This window comes from Saccopteryx bilineata, chromosome 11 (genome assembly GCF_036850765.1).
Source record: "Saccopteryx bilineata isolate mSacBil1 chromosome 11, mSacBil1_pri_phased_curated, whole genome shotgun sequence".
NCBI lineage: Eukaryota > Metazoa > Chordata > Mammalia > Chiroptera > Emballonuridae > Saccopteryx > Saccopteryx bilineata.
In genome coordinates, this window is record NC_089500.1 from 71,168,278 (window position 1) to 71,189,554 (window position 21,277).

At 48.1% G+C, this 21,277-nt stretch overlaps 2 protein-coding genes across 2 annotated transcripts in view; one reads left to right on the top strand and one right to left on the bottom strand.

Moving 5' to 3' along the window:
• The first annotated feature begins 1,297 nt into the window (after positions 1-1,297).
• GNAT2 (G protein subunit alpha transducin 2) lies at positions 1,298-9,382 on the top strand. The gene is made up of 9 exons (XM_066246915.1): positions 1,298-1,527; positions 1,638-1,814; positions 3,421-3,463; positions 3,707-3,848; positions 4,564-4,721; positions 5,076-5,204; positions 5,458-5,587; positions 7,104-7,257; positions 7,789-9,382. Exons 2-9 carry the CDS (start codon positions 1,697-1,699, stop codon positions 7,977-7,979), a joined length of 1,065 nt encoding a protein of 354 aa, XP_066103012.1. The 5' UTR covers positions 1,298-1,527; positions 1,638-1,696; the 3' UTR covers positions 7,980-9,382.
• Positions 9,383-17,242: 7,860 nt separating this feature from the next.
• The window catches only part of GNAI3 (G protein subunit alpha i3), a 43,104-nt gene continuing 39,069 nt past the window's right edge, over positions 17,243-21,277 (bottom strand). Inside the window, exons 8-9 of the mRNA XM_066247624.1 lie at positions 18,455-18,667; positions 17,243-18,365 (exon numbers count right to left, since the gene is read on the bottom strand). Coding sequence (XP_066103721.1) covers positions 18,477-18,667 — 191 coding nt within the window. The 3' untranslated portion in view covers positions 17,243-18,365; positions 18,455-18,476. The remainder of the gene's footprint in view (positions 18,366-18,454; positions 18,668-21,277) is intronic.

The following is a 21,277-nucleotide window of genomic DNA, read 5'->3' on the forward strand; positions in this document are numbered from 1 at the left end:
ACTCTATCTCTCTCTGTCTCTGTAAAAGAAAAAGAAAAAAAGCTACCCAGATATGTGATCTGTGAAACTGCTAATTACCTCCCTGCTTGGGAAGGGCCATTGTTATGGTAATGTTTGCTGGAGGAGGGGTTTTTCACCAAAAAGTTTTAAGAAGAAGGAGGAAGGAGAGAGAAGGAAGCCATTTTTTGCAGAGAAGGCAGCCAAGATGTCAGGGTGCTGAAGGAGAAGCCAGTGTGTGCCGAGATGAAAAGGGAGAAGGTGTGTAGATGGGAAACAGAGGTGAGAGCTCTTGTGAGCTCCGCTGAGACTTGTGGGGGCTTTGATTCTAGGAAAAATCAGAAACGATTCTCCTGGCTGTGGAACTGGAGAAGGTGTGAGCGGGTTTTGGAGCCCTCTGTGTGTTTGTTTTTACTCGCTGGCCGGTTGTGAGGCTAGAATAAAGGAATGGCCCGCCATTTTTCAGTTCCACTGTTTCTTTACCGTCTGTCTGAATCTATGTGAACCTGCACCTGCCTGGCTGTGGTGGCCGTGGCTACCGGCCCTCCTGTAGCATTCAGTCCATCTGTGAGGCAATTGCTGAACCGCACTCGTGTCTCCCAGGAAGGGGCAGCTGGGCTGGGGTTGAGGGAGGGCTGCCCCAACCCTTGAGAAGCCAGAGGCTGGAGCCCTATTTCCCAAGGACACAGTTTGCTACGTGAGGCAGCACAGCCCGCCGCCTTGAAGACCCCCGAGTTCACTCACCAAGTGAAGCTGGGCCTTGGGGGGCGTTAGCGGATCTAGAGGAAGCAGCCCCATTCTTTTGACCACATACCCTTTTCCCTCCCTCCCTCCCTCTCTCCCTCCCTCCCTCCCTCCCTTCACCAAACCCTTACTGAGGATCCACTAGGTCGGCTGATTCAGAGAGGAGTCAGATTTGGTCCCTGACCTCCGGGGGGGAGGAATTCGGTCTGGGGCCAACTCACATGTAACAACACAAAGCACAGTGTGAATGTGTAAGAGCCATTGACAGAAGTGTGTACAAGGACAGGAGCCAACAGAACGATGCTAAGAGCTTTCTGGTACAGCAGCTGCTGGAAGAAACACGTCTACTCTTTCCAAGGAAGGGCAGCATCCCAAGCAAAAATCCTTGCCAGGCCGCCCGCAGCGATAGAAGAGTGTGCTTTGACGCCTTGAAGCCCTCGAAACCAAGACCCTGAAATCTGGACTCTGAGGGAGGCTTCCCACGTTTGTGCTTGTAATCTCTAGGTCTGAGATGCCAGTGAACCTGAGAAAGAGACTGTCAGGGGCTCAGCCATTCTTCCATTCCAGAGCTCTGGTGCCCACAGCCTCCCTTCCTGTGTCAGAATCCAGCAGATCACTTCCCTAGACAGCGAAACACTGGAGTCCTTGCCTTTTGTCACACTGAGCTCTTAATTGGCTTGGCCCATCACATCGCTAGAGGTAAAGGCTCCAATCCCAGACTAAGTAGGTCTCCAGCTGGGGTGGAAGTCTTGGCCAGCCAGCCCAGACTGGCAGGGGACCAGGGGGGTGAGATCGGGAGCCTGCTCCCTCGCCCAACCCCCGGTAGACTAGCTTTCTGGGACCGAGGAACTGATACGCAATCCTGGTTTACTTTGTCCTCATCTTCCTCCCCGCAGATAGAAACCCTCGAGGAGAAAGGAGCGTCGGGGCTGGAGGAAGCAGCCCGGGCAGAGAGATGGGAGGCGGCGTCAGCGCTGAGGACAGGGAGCTGGCCAAGAGGTCCAAGGAGCTGGAGAGGCGGCTGCAGGAGGACGCCGACAAGGAGGCCAAGACCGTCAAGCTGCTGCTGCTGGGTGAGCGGGAGGGGACAGTGAGCTAGAGGAGGAGAAGGCCCTGCTCCTTCCTGTGTGTCCCGGATGGAGGTGGGTTCCGGCCCGCCCCAGGGGGAGGCAGGGGGACGGGTCTCAGGCCAGGGGGATGGGAGCTCTGGGCTGAGCACAGCCACCCCGACACACAGAATGCCAAAGCTCCTCCGGAATTGTCCTGCTTGTCCTTGAACCAGGAACAGAACCAGGGCCGGGATGGACCCACCCGTCCTCCAAGCCCACACCTGATGGCCTGGCAAATACCGCAGACCCTGGACTTGCAGACCATGTCCCAATCTGCAGGCAGAGAACTCTGAGTCAAGGACTCAGAAGTCCTACCATATGTATAATCAGCGTCCCGTCGTCCCGGGGACAGGCCCACTCGTCAAGTATCCTGGTCCCGTCTTCTTGTTCTCAGTAACACTTAGCAGTAGGGAGCCCTGAGGTGGAGGGATGGCGTCTCCGGGAGCAGTGCTCTCCCGCTTTCTGCCCGAGAGCCCCCCTCGAAGGCCCCCGCCAGAGGGGGAGTTCATGCCCTTGATGAGCTCCTAAGCAGATCAGCGGTTTGGGCTGAAAACAGAAAAGCTCCCAGTGGTCAGAGCAACTGGTCACGGCTGTAAAGAGAACTAAGACGGTGGAGTTCGGGACACCCAATGGCAGTGCAGAGGGGTGCAGCCGGGGTGGCAGGCCGGGCAGCGTGTCCAAACCCAGGAGCAGCCCGGGACCTGCAGCCCCACCCGGGTGCGGCCTGGCTCTGGGGACACGCTAATAGAACACCCCTCTGCAAGCTGGGCCCCAGCTCCACAGAGCCCAGGAGGCCACAGAAGGGGGAAGAGAGCCGCTGGGCCACTGGGAGACCTTTTAAGCCTAAGCGGCTTTCTTCTGCATTCAGGATAAGCAGCTTGAGTTGGGGAACAAGCACAAGCTAAGGGGGCGGGAGGGGGGGAGACATGGGGCCATATAGATTGGGGGGGGAGGCCCAGGGGCTCGTGAGTGCTGAAGGAGGGAGAGCAGAGTGTGAAGGAGGAGAGGAGGGCATTTCAGTCAGTAAAGGAAACAGCATGACGATGAAAAATGCAGTATTTCTGTGAAGGAACGCAGCTCTCTCCCATCCTGCCCCAAGGTCACTCTCCTGAGTAACATGGTCAGAGAGCAGGAATGTGTTCAAGGAATCTCCCGAATCTGTCCCTGGTTCTCAGTGAGAGTTGCCACCTCCCCCCCACCCCCACCTTCTCCTGTGGGGACATCTGGAAATGTCCAGAGGCATTTTTGGTTGTCGCAACTGTAAGCATCGAGTGCTGCTGACTTCTCATGGGTGGAGGCCAGGGATGCTGCTAAACCCTCTCCAATGCGCAGGACAGCACCCCCCTCCCGAAAAACCACCCAGCCCAAAATGCCACTAGCGCTGAGGTCGAGAAACCGCTCTAAATCCAGACGGACTGGCCCGAGCTGGAGCTCCAGGCCGGCAGAACGGAGGGCAGCAATGAGCCACTGCTGTTCCGCACACATGGCTCCCAGGCAGGCCCGGCGTCTCACTGAGGGGGGTGGGGTGGGGGCAGGAGCAGATCTGGAGCATGAGCGTCCCTCCCTGCAGGTGCCGGAGAGTCGGGAAAGAGCACCATCGTCAAACAGATGAAGTGAGTAGGAACAAAGCCCCGAAGGACCGAGGGAGGGAGAGGCACGGAGAGAGGGCTCTTTAGCTTTAAGGCGCCCTGATGTGAAGGATACAAAGGACCCAATGCCCCTCTAACTCTCCACTTTGGGGACAGCAGTAGGAAGAGAGAGAGCAGGCTCCTACGACCCTTGAAGTCCTCCCAGATCCCCACTGCCTTAGGTCCGGCCGCCCAGGCCCAGCTGAGGGTCGGTGTGCGCTCCCGCAGGATTATTCATCAGGACGGCTATTCGCCGGAAGAGTGCCTGGAATACAAGTCCATCATCTACGGCAACGTGCTGCAGTCCATCCTGGCCATCATCCGGGCCATGTCCACACTGGGCATCGACTACGCCGAACCAAGCTGCGCGGTACGTGCTTGACGGCATGTGGTGAGGGGCGGGAGGAAGAAAGGCTAATAAGAAACAGACGCGCGGCCAGCAAGCTGTGCGGAACCGTGGGCCAGAGGAGTTCGGCACAACTAAAATCCCACACACTGAGCTTCCAAATCGTTTTCCTTCAGTCTTGGACGAGTATGCACTTCCAGCCTTTATAGCAAGTGTCTACAAAAATCTGCTGACAGCTTCCTCTGCCTTTTGTCTTCTGTTACCATTTAAATCGCTCCCCTCGGGCTCCTTGTCCTGGCTATGGGACTTGTGTGAACTCAATCCCTAGTTCCAATATGGCCTTTCCTCAGATTTAACACAGTGACAGGTTCCTGTCTACTATCTTGTCTCCCCATGGCCAGTCTGGTCTTTAAACCTCCAGTCTCCCCAGTAGAGGACCGCATTCTGGGGCAGCAGCACACTTTCGGACTAAGGATGGAGGGTAGGAACACAGGGAGGAAGTCCCTGGGCCCTCTGCTCCCTGCTGGGCACCCCAGGACTGGGTAGATTGTCGCCCTCCACATCTCAGAAGCCCCCTCAGAAAGTACCCAGTATGTTTTCATAGGGGATCTTCTCTGGACAGTGTCTCCACCTCAGGCCTTGGTTAGCATCGCACACTGCTTCCCTTCCCGCAGACCTCCCGGGGCCTCTGGAAAGCCAGGACTCCTGTGTGGGCCTCAGCCAGGTTTCTGCCTTGCAGGACGACGGGCGGCAGCTCAACAACCTGGCCGACTCCATCGAGGAGGGCACCATGCCCCCCGAGCTGGTGGAGGTCATCAGGAAGCTGTGGAAGGATGGCGGGGTGCAAGCCTGCTTCGACAGAGCCGCCGAGTACCAGCTCAACGACTCGGCGTCCTAGTGAGGCTCTGACGGGGGAGGGGGGAGGGATCGCAGGCTGCCTTCTGGGGGATGCCCCACCCAGCCTGAAGGGCCAGTCACTGAAGCTGGGGACCCAGGGACTGAGTTCAGCCTGCCCTTTCACTGTGCTTGGAATGGAACGCCTTCAGACCGGGCCATGTGCCACATTCCACATTTCCTGCCACTCTATTGCTTTGCATTGGCCCCCAAAGCCGAACACCTCGAATTCCAAACGCGGACTCCAGCCCTGGTCCCATCGCCAAGCTAGCTGGATGCCTGTGGGTAAGATTCTTTCCTTTCCTGGCTTTGGCTGCAGGAAATTTAATGTCATCCATGCCAATCACTTTTCTCTAGCTACCTGAACCAATTAGACCGGATCACGGCCCCTGACTACCTCCCTAATGAGCAAGATGTGCTCCGGTCCCGAGTCAAAACCACAGGCATCATTGAGACCAAGTTTTCCGTCAAAGACTTGAACTTCAGGTGAGTGCGTGGTCCCCTGAAGGCACCAGCAGACACACATCCGGTTCCCTGATAGCAGAGGGCGTGAGTGTGCTTCCTGACCTTCGCTGGGGCCCAGTCTGCATCAGTGTCCTGCTGCCCCTCCTCCCGGCCACCTTCCCATCTGACCACCAACTGGCCCCAAAGTGGCCAGTTCCGGGGGTTGGGGAGGAGACCACACCGAGTGCATGTGGGTCACAGCTGGGCACAGAATGAGAACAGCTGTCTCCCTCAGGATGTTTGACGTGGGGGGACAGCGGTCAGAGAGGAAGAAGTGGATCCACTGCTTCGAGGGCGTCACCTGCATCATTTTCTGTGCTGCTCTCAGTGCCTACGACATGGTGCTGGTGGAAGACGACGAAGTGGTAAGTGGCCCTTGTACCAGGCAACCTTGAAAGACAGGCCCCCATGACCATTCCTCAAAGCTGTGCATCACTCCCAATGCTGGACTTGGGTCAGATCAGCTAACAGTGACATACTACCAGTCTTCCAGCAGGCCCATCCATACCACAGGCAAATAATTCTAGAAAAACCTCTTCTTCTGCCAGCCCCAGCTTAGCTTCTAGGTTGGCACTTTAGAGGTCCGGAGTTACTGAGAGTGAGCACAAAGCCCGTAAGAGGAACTGAGTGTTAAAGGGATAAGGGTCATCACCTTGGCAAAGCAAAGGAGTTACATTAGTACTTCCTGGGGAAGTGAGGGGTGGGAGACGGAAGTGATGGAGCAGCAGGAACAGCGTGTGCTGTGCACCTTCATGCTGTTCACGTTAGCCCAGACACACACAGGCCTAAGCAGCGAGACCAGACCAGGTTCCTCACATGCCGCATCAAGTGGCAGCCAGACGACTACCTGCGGGTCAGTCTCTCGAGCCTGTAGTTTTCCAGCACAGGGAGCTCTGCAGGACAAGTGTCAGCCCCACCGTCACCTTCTGAGTTTGAGACAGAGGATGTCAACGGTATGGCTAACACTGATTTCACATAAGCATCGGCTTCATTCATGGAGGCCCAGAGCTTACTGACAGAAGACGAAGCTCCTGTCTTCTCCCTTCTCTTTAGTAGTTCAAGTTCACATCAGAGCACTCTGAATACCTTCCAGACGAAATGTCTTACAGGGCCATTCATTTTCCAAGACCTCGAGTCAATGAGGTCTTAAAGGGTTTTGCAGGAGTATTAACAACGAGAAGAGGCTACAGATTAGGTTTGTTTTCTTTATTAGATGAAAGGATTGAGCCCAAGTGAGCTAACAGCATGCTTCCAGACCCTGAGCACAGGCTGGCGGGGGCACTGGGCAGCCTCTGGGCTCTGCGGATGCCCAGCACCATCTCCCCCTCACGCAGAGTGGCCGCCGAACAAGGGAATAAGGCAGAAGTGCTTGTGGGGTGGGGAATTCTCGAGGCCTCACCATTTGGCACCAGGGCAAAGGATCTCGCTGATGTTCCTGCCCAAACTGAGATTCAGGAGTCCGTAACAGAAGCCTATCAAACTCACCCCGGAGACGCAAATGGGTACATGCTAACTCGGGCCCAGCTCAACCCTGTACCAGCAGTTTATGGATGTCAACACCCTTAGCTGTGCCCTGGCTGCCAACGACTGCATAGCATTCTTGACCTTCACCATCACAGACGTTCCCCATATATGATCTCATTCACCTTGTATAATCACCCTATACGACAGAGAAGACTCAGAAAAGCTCTGTACTTTCCCCCAGACCACAGCCGTGATAGAGAGGATTAGAAGGCAGATTTGGTTGGCGGCACTCAAAAGAAATAACCTATCCCCTATCTTTCCTTTCACATTTGGACACTAGTCTCTCCAAGAGCAGGAGGTAAGACAGATACCCCACAAGCCCAGCCTGATATCTCTGATGGTATTTCCTCTCACCAGAATCGTATGCATGAGTCACTGCACCTGTTCAACAGCATATGTAACCACAAGTTCTTTGCGGCGACTTCCATTGTCCTCTTTCTCAACAAGAAGGACCTCTTTGAGGAAAAAATCAAGAAAGTCCACCTCGGCATTTGCTTTCCAGAGTACGATGGTAAGTGTCAAGGGCTGGAGACAATGGTAATGCCGTCTTTGTGGTGACTGGTGACAGCCTCATGAACTACACCAAGGGGACATAAAAGGACTTGTCTTTGAGGAGTACTAAGTGAAACCCCTGCTTTGCCACGTTGATGATCCCTTTTCCCTTTAATACTCCTTCCTCTTAGGAGCTTTGTGATGTCCAAGTGATACTTGGATGTCTAATCTGAGAGACTTGGGCATTTAGTTAGAGGTTTAAGTTCAGATGTCTCTGGAATAGAGCAGACATTAGATGCAAGAGAGCCACTGACTATTCAGGTGCTACTTACCAGGAACCCAGGGTGGAGACATAGACCTCTCTTCCTCAATTTCTTTGGTTAACTCGGGTGAGAGATGCTGGAGTGCATTACAGGAGAGGAACCTCCCTCCTCGACCCCCCAACCGCAGCCGTTTAGCGCATTTTGAGAATCAGGTCACCTAAAAAGTAAGCGAGCAGCTAAGAGGAGTGCATTTACCCTACTTCTTTACTATTTTTCTGGAAAACCAGGAAACAACTCTTATGAGGATGCAGGAAATTATATCAAGAGCCAATTCCTTGACCTCAACATGCGAAAGGATGTCAAAGAAATCTACAGTCACATGACCTGTGCTACGGACACGCAAAATGTCAAGTTTGTATTTGATGCAGTTACAGATATTATCATCAAAGAAAACCTCAAGGACTGCGGGCTCTTCTAACCTTCATTCCTCAAGGATACCCTCTACGAACAGGCTTGGAATCTGGGGGATTTCAAGCAGACAATCACAGGTCACGACACCATGACACAGGGAATGAATGCATTCTCCCAGGGAGCTGGGGTATGCAGGGTTGCAACTCTCTCTCCCACATTCTTTGCAAAGCTGGGTAGCTAGTGCACTTTAAAGAGCCCAGGCCCGGAGGCAGGAGACCCAGTTTCCCACACTGGTTCTACAACTCACTCTAGAATGTAAAGACTTCATCTCTCTGAGCCTAGAGTCACTTCCCTATAAGACAAAGGTAACTTCTTCACTACTTCACAGGGTTATGACGACGACGACAATCAAAGCTGAAGGGAAGGCACAGGAAGGCTGTGTGGTTAGAGTCGCAGAAAGAAATCCTATATAAAAGCTGCCATGTATGAAAGTCAACACCAGGTGTAGATGAACTATCCCAAGCAAAACAGCAAAATGCAATTAACAACGAAACCTCAGTAAGCCCCCCCCCCCCCCCTTAGCTAACAGACCTCTGTGTGCCCTTAGCTCAGAGATCTGGATCCCTGAGCAGGAGAGAGGAGCTGGTTTCTAAGGCACGCATCTAAAAATGATCCTCTTTATTAAGCACAGACTAGCCCTCTGCCCACCCCCAAGCTGCTGAAAGAACCCAGCTTCCTTCATAAGTAACGGTTTCTCAGCCCCACAAGACACTTTCTGAATAAACCTGAACGACATCAACACATTCCCACTTGTGGTGTTAATGATTTTATTGCCACTTCTCTATCATAGAATTTAAGAGTATGTGAGCAATCTTAGAATTCTCATTTCAACAGCTACGTGTTTCAGAACAAAAAAAGGCAGCTGATCTTGCTTCAGGCAATAAAAAATTCCCTGCAGTTGGGTCTGTTCCCATGACATGTGGCTGAACACGTCCTCCCAAACAGACCGAGAAGAGAACTAGTCCTTTTAACTCCTTTGAAGGGAAAGGAAGCTCGCATTTATCCTGACAGGAGGTTGTGAAGTCACGCATAGATTTAGCATTGACAACTACTAGTGAGGAAGGCTCCTGGCATCCAGATTTAGTATATAAAAGAATGTGTCAATTGAAATGAAAATACTCCCCTTGCCAGAAACACACCTTCGTCCTTAGGCTGCTACTCGCAATATTGATACTAGCCATATGAGCTGGAAATACGCTGGAGAATAAATTTGCAGCTGTTAAAACTGGATTCGCTTAATAGTCTGATTCCTTGAAAAGAAACCAACTTGGGAGCATTACCAGAGAATTAAGGAAAACTCTGCCCGCTGTCTACCGAAAACCTTAAGCCAAAGAAAAAACATGGGTAAGGTTTCTCATGTCCAAGAGCTGCTCAGGAACACTATTATTATTAAATGGCTTGCACCAACTATGACGGACCTGCTTGCTTTAGTTCAACATACAGGGGTTCTGAGATGTTTGTTTGTACGTGCAAGGATCCCTCTGACAGTCTAATGAAATCTACAGGCCTCTTCTCACAATATTTAAAACCGCATAAAGTAAATTCAGAGTACTACAAAGAAAACCAACATACTGAATACAGTTCTATCTTTGCAGCTCTGATGCACCAGGCTGGAATCTTCGCTACAGCAATGACCTTGTCTACACATGCCCCAAATGTGTGATTTATCCCATTTAATCCATCCTCATAAAGGGGAGGAGCCCTGCCTTCCCCCAGTCATACTAGATTGTTTGCTTCTGTGAATAACTTTTCCTTAATCTCTGAATCTGGCAGGAATTGTTATGGGCCGAACTATTCAGGCCGAACCCAGGCTTTTTGGTTGCTTGGTGGTTTAGATGTTCCTATAGAACCTGTCCTACAGAATGAGCATGGGAACAGAGCCAGTCGGGCAGGTCTGGTGGAACACCCCTAGCAAAATAAAGCAGTGTCCTTTAATCCTCCTTTTTCTCTGGTTGCCATCCCAACTTTCACGGGTTTATAAACAAATTCACACAAACCACCTTGTGCGAACACTCAAGTTTACTTTGGAGGCGGGAGTAGCAGCATCTAAAGCTACCATGCTGCACAGCTGTGTTAGGGCCTGGTTATTCATCTTCTAACGCTCTCAAGCCAAACCTCTTCTGGCAAGCCGATACGGGGTAAAACTTAGGGGGCGGCGGTCATCCATTCATCTGTGTCTTAGAACAAAATCAAGGTAATTTTCTGAAACTCTTGGCCAACACTAGGCGTTCCTCTGAGTAAAGGTCAAACGCTCTGGACAGGCCTCCCAAAAAGGCACTCCTCTTCACCCCAGCTTCAGGGTCAGGCCCAGAGGTGACTCCGGAACTCCACGTGCCAGGGCTGGAGACAAAGGGCACCACTGCCGCTTCCCAACAGTTGGCTTCTTTTTATCCCACGGACTATGTGGTGAGTGTGCACGCAAAGTTCTCTGCACGAAACAGCGGCTAGAAAGCTTAAACCCCAAATTAAGCCACATCCTCTGCTGTCTTTGTCTTCTCCTGCTTCATTTTAAATTTACTCTATCCTGTTGAATTTTAAGTACTTTTATAAGCGATCAGAAGTTCTTTTTGGGAACAAGGTCAGAAACAAATATTCAACCCTACTCTCATGAACTGCAACCTTAACTCTTAGAACATTAAAGCTAGAAGGAACTTAAAAACATTCCAGCCCCATCACTAGCAATTTATGGGTAAGAAACTAAGGCCCAGGGAGGTAGAATGTCTTTATCAAGATCACGCTGCTTGGAAGCAGCAGATGGAGAACTTCAAAACAAGTCTTCTGAGCCCACAGCCAGTGATCTTCACGCACGCCGGCACACTCCCGTTGGTCGGTTTCCTCACTCTCCTAAGCTCCTCCCATTCCCAACCAAAGTCAGTTATTTTTTCATTGTGCATCTCTAAATCAGAAATAGTTAACAAAATCATTCCAAACTAAATAAAAGAGGGTCTCAAATGTGGAATTAACATAAAATAACAAAAATAAACACCGCTTTGTTTGCTGAAGGTATAATTTCCTGTCCGTATCCTGGAGGGCAGAGACCGCATTGCACTTCTCTTGCAGTGCATTAGACACTGATGACAGTAAACCAGGTTCCAATCATAAGTAAATCTAATGAAAAAAATTTTTTTACAATACGATTGTACAAAAAGGACATATACAGTATGTTCCATTTACATGAGGCAGAATGCCATTTCCCAGGGCTGAGTGGAGAGGGGAATAGTGTTTACTGGGGACCGAGCTTCACTTTGGGAAGATGAAAAGTTCTGGAGACGGTTGGAGGTGACAAGTATGGGACAGTGTGAATGTAAACACCACCGAACTGTACGCTTTCAGATTCTTTTTTTTTTTTTTTTTTTTTTGCATTTTTCTGAAGCTGGAAACAGGGAGAGACAGTCAGACAGACTCCCGCATGCGCCTGACCGGGATCCACCCGGCACGCCCACCATGGGGCGATGCTCTGCCCACCAGGGGGTGATGCTCTGTCCATCCTGGGCATCGCCATGTTGCGACCAGAGCCACTCTAGCGCCTGAGGCAGAGGCCACAGAGCCATCCCCAGCGCCCCGGCCATCTTTGCTCCAATGGAGCCTCGGCTGCGGGAGGGGAAGAGAGAGACAGAGAGGAAGGCGCAGCGGAGGGGTGGAGAAGCAAATGGGCGCTTCTCCTGTGTGCCCTGGCCGGGAATCGAACCCGGGTCCTCTGCACGCTAGGCCGACGCTCTACCACTGAGCCAACCGGCCAGGGCTCAGATTCTTAAGATGGTAAGTTTTATGTTACATATATTTTACCACAATAAAAAAATGGAAAAACACCCACTATAACTAGAGATGGGCTTTTATGTTTCTGTGGATAAGAATGAGGAAAGAAGCACACAAATCCAATCTTAAAAGCAGTGTAAAGACACTGACTTGTAATAGGTCCTATGCCGATTTAAAAAAAAAATCATTTACATGTACCCCAAACAGTTCAAATCAGGACAGCCCCATCACCAAGGGGAGAAATACCAGCACTCCAAACCCAGTCTACACGTGGTGGCGTACCCTGGACCAAAGCGTGCCAGCCACGCTGGGTGGAGAAGCCCCCACCCCCAGCCCGGAACACAGAACCCAGCAGGACTTCAGCGTCAGGCCGGGGACCTTGAGGAGTGTGCCAGAACCTCTGGTGGTCCTGCTAGGTCAAAGCATGAAGACAGGCCCTGGCCAGTTGGCTCAGCGGTGGAGCGTCGGCCTGGCATGTGGGGGACCCGGGTTCGATTCCTGGCCAGGGCACACAGGAGAAGCGCCCATTTGCTTCTCCACCCCCCCCTCCTTCCTCTCTGTCTCTCTCTTCCCCTCCCGCAGCCGAGGCTCCATTGGAGCAAGGATGGCCCGGGCGCTGAGGATGGCTCCTTGGCCTCTGCCCCAGGCGCTGGAGTGGCTCTGGTCGCGGTGGAGCCACGCCCCGGAGGGGCGGAGCATCGCCCCCTGGTGGGCAGGGCTTCACCCCTGGTGGGCGTGCCGGGTAGATCCCAGTCGGCACATGCGGGAGTCTGTCTGACTGTCTCTCCCCGTTTCCAGCTTCAAGAAAAAGAAAAAGAAAAAAAAAAAAGCATGAAGACAGTTCGGGAAGGTCAGACACCCAGCAAATTGCAGAAGGGGTCTTTTCCGCCTTTTGGTCATGAAAAGCAAGCACTATATGACTAGAAAATAAAGAACTGGATTTACATGCAGAACAAAGACCTTTCACCTGTTCCCCATACAGCTGGACTTCATTTCAGATCCTCAAAGTGAACACGGGAAGTGACGCGAGCAAAGACAACCAGACCAGCTGCAATGAACCCGGTTCGTGGATGTCAGCGCCTTAGATGACGTTTTTTATATTGCAGTATAATCTGGAATATCATGAATATTCACAAAGCACGTTTAAATTAAATGTTACTTCTATTTGATGAGAGCCATGGAACATCACAGTTGGAAGGTATCACTAAGCCTGTCTTTAGTTAACAGAATAGTGATGTAAAACTGAAAGATTTCACAGGTAGGCGGGAGCAGGGGAAAAACCAGAACCTAGCACACCAAACTCTCCATCCTCCTGAGTCTGAGGTCTCAGGACCCTGACGCTACACGAGCAAGAGTGAACAGTTAGCACAGGCAAGTTAGACATACATCTTGTGATGTATGTCTACCAGGACCTCTCCCACAGGGACTGCGGGCGCATGAGGGTAGTAGTTAGGACAGATTTTCAAACGGTGCGCTGCAAGAATTTTTAAAACATGTGATGCCTGACGATTTAGTCAGAGGCACTGGCCTCTTTTCCCTTAGGATGTCAAATAAAAAAATGACAACAGCCAGCACAAAAATAGCCATCCAGTGTGAATAAAAATTATATATTTTGTCAGACTAGCAAAAATACATTTTTTGGTGTGCCGTAGAATTGTAGTTTATCTGTGCCATGAGATGAAAGACATTGAAAATCGCTGGGTTAGGAGATGAAAAAATCAAGTTGTACAAAATTTAACATTGTAGCTCTCAAAAACCTTACAGCTGAGTGACACTATACACTGAGACGCCGTGTCCCCGCTGTGCACCTACTAATTATGTTGCTTCTGCAACCCTGTTGATCCCCATAGACTTCGGGCAGAGAACAGCACTGGGCATACAAAGCCTTTAATATATATTTGACTCCTCAATCATGCCCCTTCCCAAACCCTCTCAAAGACTTTCATTCCCTAGCTCAGGCCGGCTAGCGTTGCCCTTTATTCCCCAATGGTACATGTTCAAGTTATTACGTATACAGCTAGTGCTGTCCCAGGGTTTTATCTTTACTTTGATGTGTGTAGTTTTCAAGTTTCACTGCAAAAATGTAGTGATATAAATAAATGTTTAGAAGCCCGTTTCTTGTTTTGTTTTAATTTTATAAAAACTCAACACTCTGTATCTGAAATGTAAGAATATTCTGAGCAGTTCTCATACTAACAGAATTTTTTTGGGGCGGAAGACACTGTAAATCATGCACAGAAAGTGCTTCTTACTGGCAAAAGGAACTCAGTTGTTCACTAGTGATTCTGAGGTTACCTGCCTGCTCTTTGTGCTGATACTGAATTTAATATTAGGCGCTACTCAGTTGTCCCCAAATGTTGGCCCAGGTTAGCTGCTGCATCATAACCACTTGAGGAATTAAGTAAACACATGCTCCTAGGACCTGTCCCAGACATCTTAACGCAGTAGGTTAGCCAAGGAATGTCTGTATCTTAACTGTGCATCTCAGGCACCCACTCCGTGTAACATTCCGTGTATCTCATTCCTGAGAAGACCGAGTTAGGCCAGCTCGAGGCTTGCCTCAGTGCTGGAGGAAACCGCCCTGTCCCGCCCCGGTCTGGGCCGCAGAGCTCGGGAAAGGGTATGACAAGACAGTGGGGCTGCGGAGGGGGCGTGTAAACCTTAACCAAAGGTAACAGAACAAAGATCTGGACCATCCTGGAATTTAGTTCTCTGATACCTCACTTACATCTTCCTCTTACTTCCCCACAGCTGTTAACAAGACCAACTTTCAACGTGAGGCCTCCTGCGCGTGGCTGGCCATGACGCCATGTGGACAGCTGCGGCCGGCCCAAGGTCATAGCTCCCATCTGCGCGACTGCGCTTGGAGTAGAACACAGAAATTACCTGAAGTACTGGGAAACTGAGATCACTTTGTTCTTAAAGTCAGTATCACATATGAAAGATTTCTCAAGTGGTATCAGTGAAGGGAGTCAAGGCTCTTTTAGGTTTTTATAAATGAGTTGAGGACGTGAATGAACATCTGGAAGGGGAAACATCCATCAATCAAAGGCAAGGTTTGGCCCTGGCCGGTTGGCTCAGCAGTAGAGCGTCGGCCTGGCGTGCGGGGGACCCGGGTTCGATTCCCGGCCAGGGCACATAGGAGAAGCGCCCATTTGCTTCTCCACCCCCCCCCCTCCTTCCTCTCTGTCTCTCTCTTCCCCTCCCGCAGCCAAGGCTCCATTGGAGCAAAGATGGCCCGGGCGCTGGGCATGGCTCTGTGGCCTCCGCCTCAGGCGCTAGAGTGGCTCTGGTCGCGGCAGAGCAACGCCCCCGGAGGGGCAGAGCATCACCCCCTGGTGGGCAGAGCATCGCCCCTGGTGGGCGTGCAGGGTGGATCCCGGTCGGGCGCATGCGGGAGTCTGTCTGTCTCTCCCTGTTTCCAGCTTCAGAAAAATACAAAAAAAAAAAAAAAAAAAAAGGCAAGGTTTAATGGAAATGAGGGTGCCTTTACCGGATGTGTGGCGGCCAGTACAGCACGGCGCTCGGCCACAGGACGCCCCACACCTATGCTAAGCGAATGGATAGGCGGTGAAGGAACTAGTCAGGCGAGGCAAAGAGTGTTCAAAGTCACAACTACAAACCAGAGAACAATGACCAGGAGGTACAAAAATAAGGTGGGCAAATGAATCAGAAGAACCAGCAATTATTTTTAAATACTCCAAAATGTGCATATAAAACAAACAGTACATGAGAGAATAAATAAGAAACAAGGCTAGAGAACTGTTTTTAAAAATTTGGTCCATCTATTCTTAGAATGCAGCACCTTGTAAAAAAGAATCATCTATCAGTGAAAATAAAGTGATAAACTGACCTAGACTTAGGCACCTAACTCTCCAAGATGAGAATGTCATCTTAACCCGCACTTCCGAGTCACTATAAAAGTTTTGGAATGTTCATGCCAGGAGGTGAAACTGTTGAAAGGCTGAATTGTAAGGTAGGAAATACTAGCCATGAAGAAGTAGGATGCTTCTTCCTCTTTAACTAGAGTTCAGTGGACGGACAGCAATTCTACAGCCCAAGGGTTAATCAGGTGAAGATATGACTGTCAACAAAATGAAGTTACTATTGCAGTCCTTCCTGCTAGGGTCTAATAAATACTGTTCTTATTAAAATTTAATTTTCTTAGGTGTGCTTATTTCTTGGATGGTCCGAAGCCTGGCCACTTGAGTTCTGAAATATGATCCACCACAAATTTCCAGCATTCTTCACAGACAAGACACAAAGCAACTTTGTGTTTCTTTGATTACAAATATCAATCCTTTTTCTTCAAACTAGTAGATATGTTTCACCCCACATTCTAATTCTGCTGTAAGAAAAAAAATCTTTTATTTCAAAATACGATAGTGATTTGCAAGGCTGATAATCAGAATGATGTTTTGAAAGCTACAGCTTACTAGCCCACTGGCCAAGAGTCCATCTCTGAGATAAAGCCAGATGATGTGGACCTAAGACATATTTGAAAACCCTTGAATTTAAATTGAGTCCCTGTGTCTGCAAGGTGTGTGCATTTAGGTTAAATTATTTGGGATGATGGGGTAGGGGTTGGTCTTCATGTAAATACAGAACAAGTGTAAATGGTGTAGAGGCAGAAAAGTGGAGAACTGTTTCTCACTAACAAAGGGCTAAAAATGAACATGTAGATGTACTCAAATGCAAATACAAAATGCATTTCAAAATAAAATTAACTTTTTTTGGTTTATCTGTTATTCTGGGTTATGAACAACACCATCCCATTAGCCCAGACTATCACCGATGACCACAGTTACAACAGTATTGGAGCAGTTCTCATTTCCAGATGATTCTATTTACAGAACACAATAAGGAAAAGATATATTCAAAACAAACAAGAACTATCAAACCTATTTACATTGTAGGTATAAGTCAATCACCAGTTTTCCAACCCTAAAAAAAAAATTTGTTAGATAACATAGTTTACTATCTGCAGAGTTATATTTGCTGAAAAAGAATAAGAAAAAACAACACTACCAATAAAGGCACTGAACTACTGTGGCTTACTTTTTGAACCAAACTTTTTTTTTTAAACCAGTGATAGGTCACATCAAAAAATGAAATAGAATCCAGTTCTAAAAGACTGGACCCCAAAGGCACTGCTTAAATTGTGGATACAGAATGCTCAAACTGTCTTCTCTTCATTGCCTCCCCCAGTGGACCATCCAATAGTCAAAGACATTTGCTGTACATTGTACAAAGGGACCTGCGGGCTGAGGCGAATATAGCTCTCCACACAACCAAAATATAAATCTGGAAAATGGACTGTGACTACAAATCACTTACACAGACAGGACATAAGACCTTCAGGCCAGCCAAGACTCACAATACTACTGCACCAGAAGACTAGACCTCCTGGGAACCTTTCTACTAAACCCACTCTCAGACAAATGCCAAAGCGCACTCACCGGGGCAAAAAGAAACATGTCCAGAAATGACTAGTTACAAACAGGAACAAACCTGGACTCTTTACTCACCATTTTAATACTGCCGCCAACTATAACAGATCAAAATCTGTACACACACAAAGTAGAAAAAGGTCCCAAAATGCAATTGTTTCGGCAAAAGAAGGTACTAAGGAAGTTAACATTGCTACAATAAAAACAATGGCAAACAGGGATTTGGCACCACGTTTACAAAGTAAAGGCATGCACTGTTAACACACGTTAGATGTTTCCCAGCAGAAAAGGCCATGGAAGGTGGAAAACAAGGGGTATCTTTTACAAAACTCCCTGCGACTGAGACAAACAAGAATCAAAGCAGTCAATTCGGTAGGGATGTAGCAGCAAAGTCACTGGTTCTGTTTGAAATTGAGCAATTTGCATTTCTGATTGGCAGCTGCCGTGGGTGTGTCTGTATCCAAGAAGTTGACTTTACCAAACTACAGGAGCATTTATCTAGTAATTTGCTAATCAGCATAAACCAAGTTAAACTTTAACTAAAGGCTTAAAAAAAAAGAGCTAGAATCTTATTACAGTGTAATTACCATTTAGAAACCATAATGGTACTTTCAACAGGATAATAATGCAAAACTTCATCCAAAAAAGCCATAATTATAGCCCCAATAACTGAAGAATTACATAATTACAGAAATATTATACTCTGACCATACCAAGTTAAAAAACAAAGAGTTCCTACTAAGAGGAATATTTTCAAGAGGATCTGCTCAAATGTGCATAGTTAAGACTGTGTTTTAATAAAGATTCTTTTGCAAACAAAGAAAATTTAGTAAAGTTATTCTTGATGGAAAAAAACCCTCTAAAAATGAACTACTGATGGTCTGTTAAGAAGAGGGGAAAAGAATAAGCTACACATTGAGTTCTGGAACGCAGCACCTCAACCTCACATCGGCCCTAAACATTGAGATTATGAAAACCAAGCGATGTCCTGATTCATACTTTACATTTGTTCCAATTCCAATGTCTGACTTTAGCATCTCGTGTCAATTAAAGTTCCCTAATACAGAAGATTGTGCTAGACAGTGCTAAGATTCCACAGGCGCTGCCATGCCTGGTCCCGCTGACGCTCACCGCTGCCCCGGGAGACAGCAACGGAAGTCTGGTCTCAATACTCCACACGGTCATAACTGGAAAAGAAGAGCATCCTTAGTTAGAGAGCGTTGCTAAGTCAAGAGATGTCACTGTAGCGCTGTCAACAAAGCCATCCGAGGTTTACCTTTCTCTCACACCCACACACTTCAATAAAGTCCGCACTCCTTTAAGTTGTTTTTAATGATGACGTCTGTAACAGCATCAAAAACAAACTGCACGTTCTTGGTGTCTGTGGCACAGGTGAAGTGGGTGTAGATCTCCTTGGTGTCTTTTCTCCTGTTCAGATCTTCAAACTGGCACTGGATGTAAGCAGCTGCTTCTTCGTACGTGTTGGAACCTGAACGGACACCCAATAGTCTCAGTTCCAACTATAACAGCTGCCTGAACTCAACTCAGTCAGGCCAGCACCACTTGCTGACGAAGACAGGGAATGTGACCCAACTGAACACTGACAGACTTCCATATTTCTATAATCACTAGATTCTTCTTGAGAGCAGACTCATATCAGTATAAATGAAATAAAATCATCGCACACAAAGATCTAGAAAAACAAGACCTAACATTTCTCCTTCCTCTTTTCATTTCGACTTTTTGGTTACAAATTCTAGAAAGCAGAAAACTAGGGAAATAGAAGACATTTCTAGAACACAATAGTTTAAAAGGTCACAAAGCCTGTGCTCCTTAAGTGAAATAATTCAAAAGGGTAAGTCCTGCTTCTTTTCAAAATCACTCCAATGTTAAGGGTTTTAGCCTCAGGGCTGCATGGTAATAATTTAAATAACCAAAGGTAAACTAATAGATACAAATGGAAAGGTCCCTGAATTACATACCTGTAAGTAATTTTATGGTATGTGAATTTTATCTCAATATGCAGTTTTTTGGGGAAGAATTTTGGGTTTGAAAGAGAGAAAAAGAGAAAGAGAAACATCAATTTGTTGTTATGCATTCGTTGGTTGATTCCTGTATGGACCCTGACCGGGAATCAAACCCACAATCTTGCTACCCTTGGTGTAGCAAGACGATGCTCTGACCAACTGAACTATCCGCTCGAGGCAATGCTGTATTTTTTTAAGGTGAGTGGACCAAAAGTAAACCCCATTTTCAACCACATTTGTAATGAACACCCTTAGCCACCTGCTTCCTCCTCCATCTTGTCTGCCTGTGAGCCTTCAGAGCAGTCCTAGAAACTGGCTACCGAACCAGGGCAACGCAACAAAAACACAGTCACTCCTGGGCACCAGAGGCTACTTTCAGTGATACTAAGCAAGACAAAAAATGCCAGCAACTACATATAAACACTAAATAACAAAGAAAAGCTTAAAAAGGGGGTATTATTTCAACAAAGTATTTAAAGAACTGAAGGAAGATAGTTTGGCAGGGGCTTGAAATGATTTTCTTGACATCATGCAATTTAAAAAAGGTAGATGATTGAAGTCTATTTGGTCTTGTAGGAACAGATGCTGATACTTGGGAAATCAGGACTGTGAGAATCCTTACGCAGAATAAAGTCAACGGAAACAGGGTTGGAAGGTCACTAAAAAAATTAAAATGTGACACTGAGGATTTTGCTATGCGTGAAGATTCCCAGATGGAACATTAATGTTGCTTAAGAAAGATTACTCGCATCCTAAAACTTGCCTAACTTTCTACACTCACTACCCAGCTCGCACCTCCCACCTCATCCTGAACGGATTTCCAGCCTCCCTGAGGAACAGTGGCCAAGGGGTTTAAGTTGTAATTTAAACCTTTTAGCTCAACACCTTGCTTAAAAAATTACTGCTATCTGCACTTATATTTGTGTCTCTGGCCTTAGAGAGGTCTTCCCTCTGGTTCAAAATTTAACTGCTCTTCTTTAAAAGTTGAGTGAAATTCACATACCATATAAACCAGTGGTCCCCAATCTTTTTTGGGCCACGGACTAGTTTAATGTCAGAAAATATTTTCACAAACCGGCCTTTAGGGTGGGACGGATAAATGTATCACGCGACGGAGACAAGCGTCAAGAGTGAATCTTAGACAGATGTAACAGAGGGAATCTGGTCATTTTAAAAAAATAAAACATCGTTCAGACTTAAACATAAATAAAACGGAAATAATGTAAGTTATTTATTCTTTCTCTGCAGACTAGTACCAAATGGCCCACGGATCGGTACCGGTCCACGGCCTGGGGACCACTGATATAAACCATTTAAAGTGTACAATACAGCAGCATTTCCTGTATTCAAGATGTTAAGCAACCACCACCTCTCTCTAGTTTTAAAACTTGTTCACCACCCTAGAAAAACATCCCAGTTCCATTAATCACTCCCCATTCCCCCACTCCCACCCGGCAATTTCCTGATAACCACCAACCAATCTGCCCTCTGTCTCTCTGGATTTGCCTATTTTAGATGTATCCTATAAAAGGAATCACACAAATGTGACCTTCTGTGTTTGGCTTCTTTCACACAGCATAATGTTTATGGGGTTCATCCCAGCTGTAGCACCCATCAGTTCTTCCTTTTTGATGGCTGAATAATATTTCATTGCATGGACCTACCATTCTTTGTCCATCCATTCACCCTAACAAGACTTTTTTATTTTTTTAAAAAGATTTATTGGTTTTAGAGAGAAAAGAGGGAGGAAGAAAGGCACAAGGGGGAGGAGCAGGAAGCATCAACTCATAGTTGCTTCTCATATGTACCTTGACCGGACATGCCTGGGGTTTTGAACTGGCGACCTCAGCATTCCAGTGTCTGTCTGCTCAGCGAGTAAGCGTTCCCATTCCCTGGGAAATACCCAGCTCTGATCTAAAGGTCATGGTGGTGCAGCCCTGGCAGGCATGTTCAAGAACCTGAACCCAGGGCCAACCAATCCCAGCCTAGCCTGGTCTTCCAAACAGAAGAGAATAGGGGGTGTGGCGGGGAGGCGGTGGCGGAGGGTGCAGGGGGAATACATGGGGACGGAG

What these genes read in the sequence shown, in the direction of transcription:
- GNAT2 (XM_066246915.1), top strand. Translation starts at nt 1,697, where the DNA reads ATGGGAGGCGGCGTCAGCGCTGAGGACAGGGAGCTGGCCAAGAGGTCC. An exon ending in CTCAACGACTCGGCGTCCTA is followed by an intron (nt 4,722 to 5,075) that starts GTGAGGCTCTGA and finishes ACTTTTCTCTAG; the next exon opens with CTACCTGAACCAATTAGACC. An exon ending in TGGTGGAAGACGACGAAGTG is followed by an intron (nt 5,588 to 7,103) that starts GTAAGTGGCCCT and finishes TCCTCTCACCAG; the next exon opens with AATCGTATGCATGAGTCACT.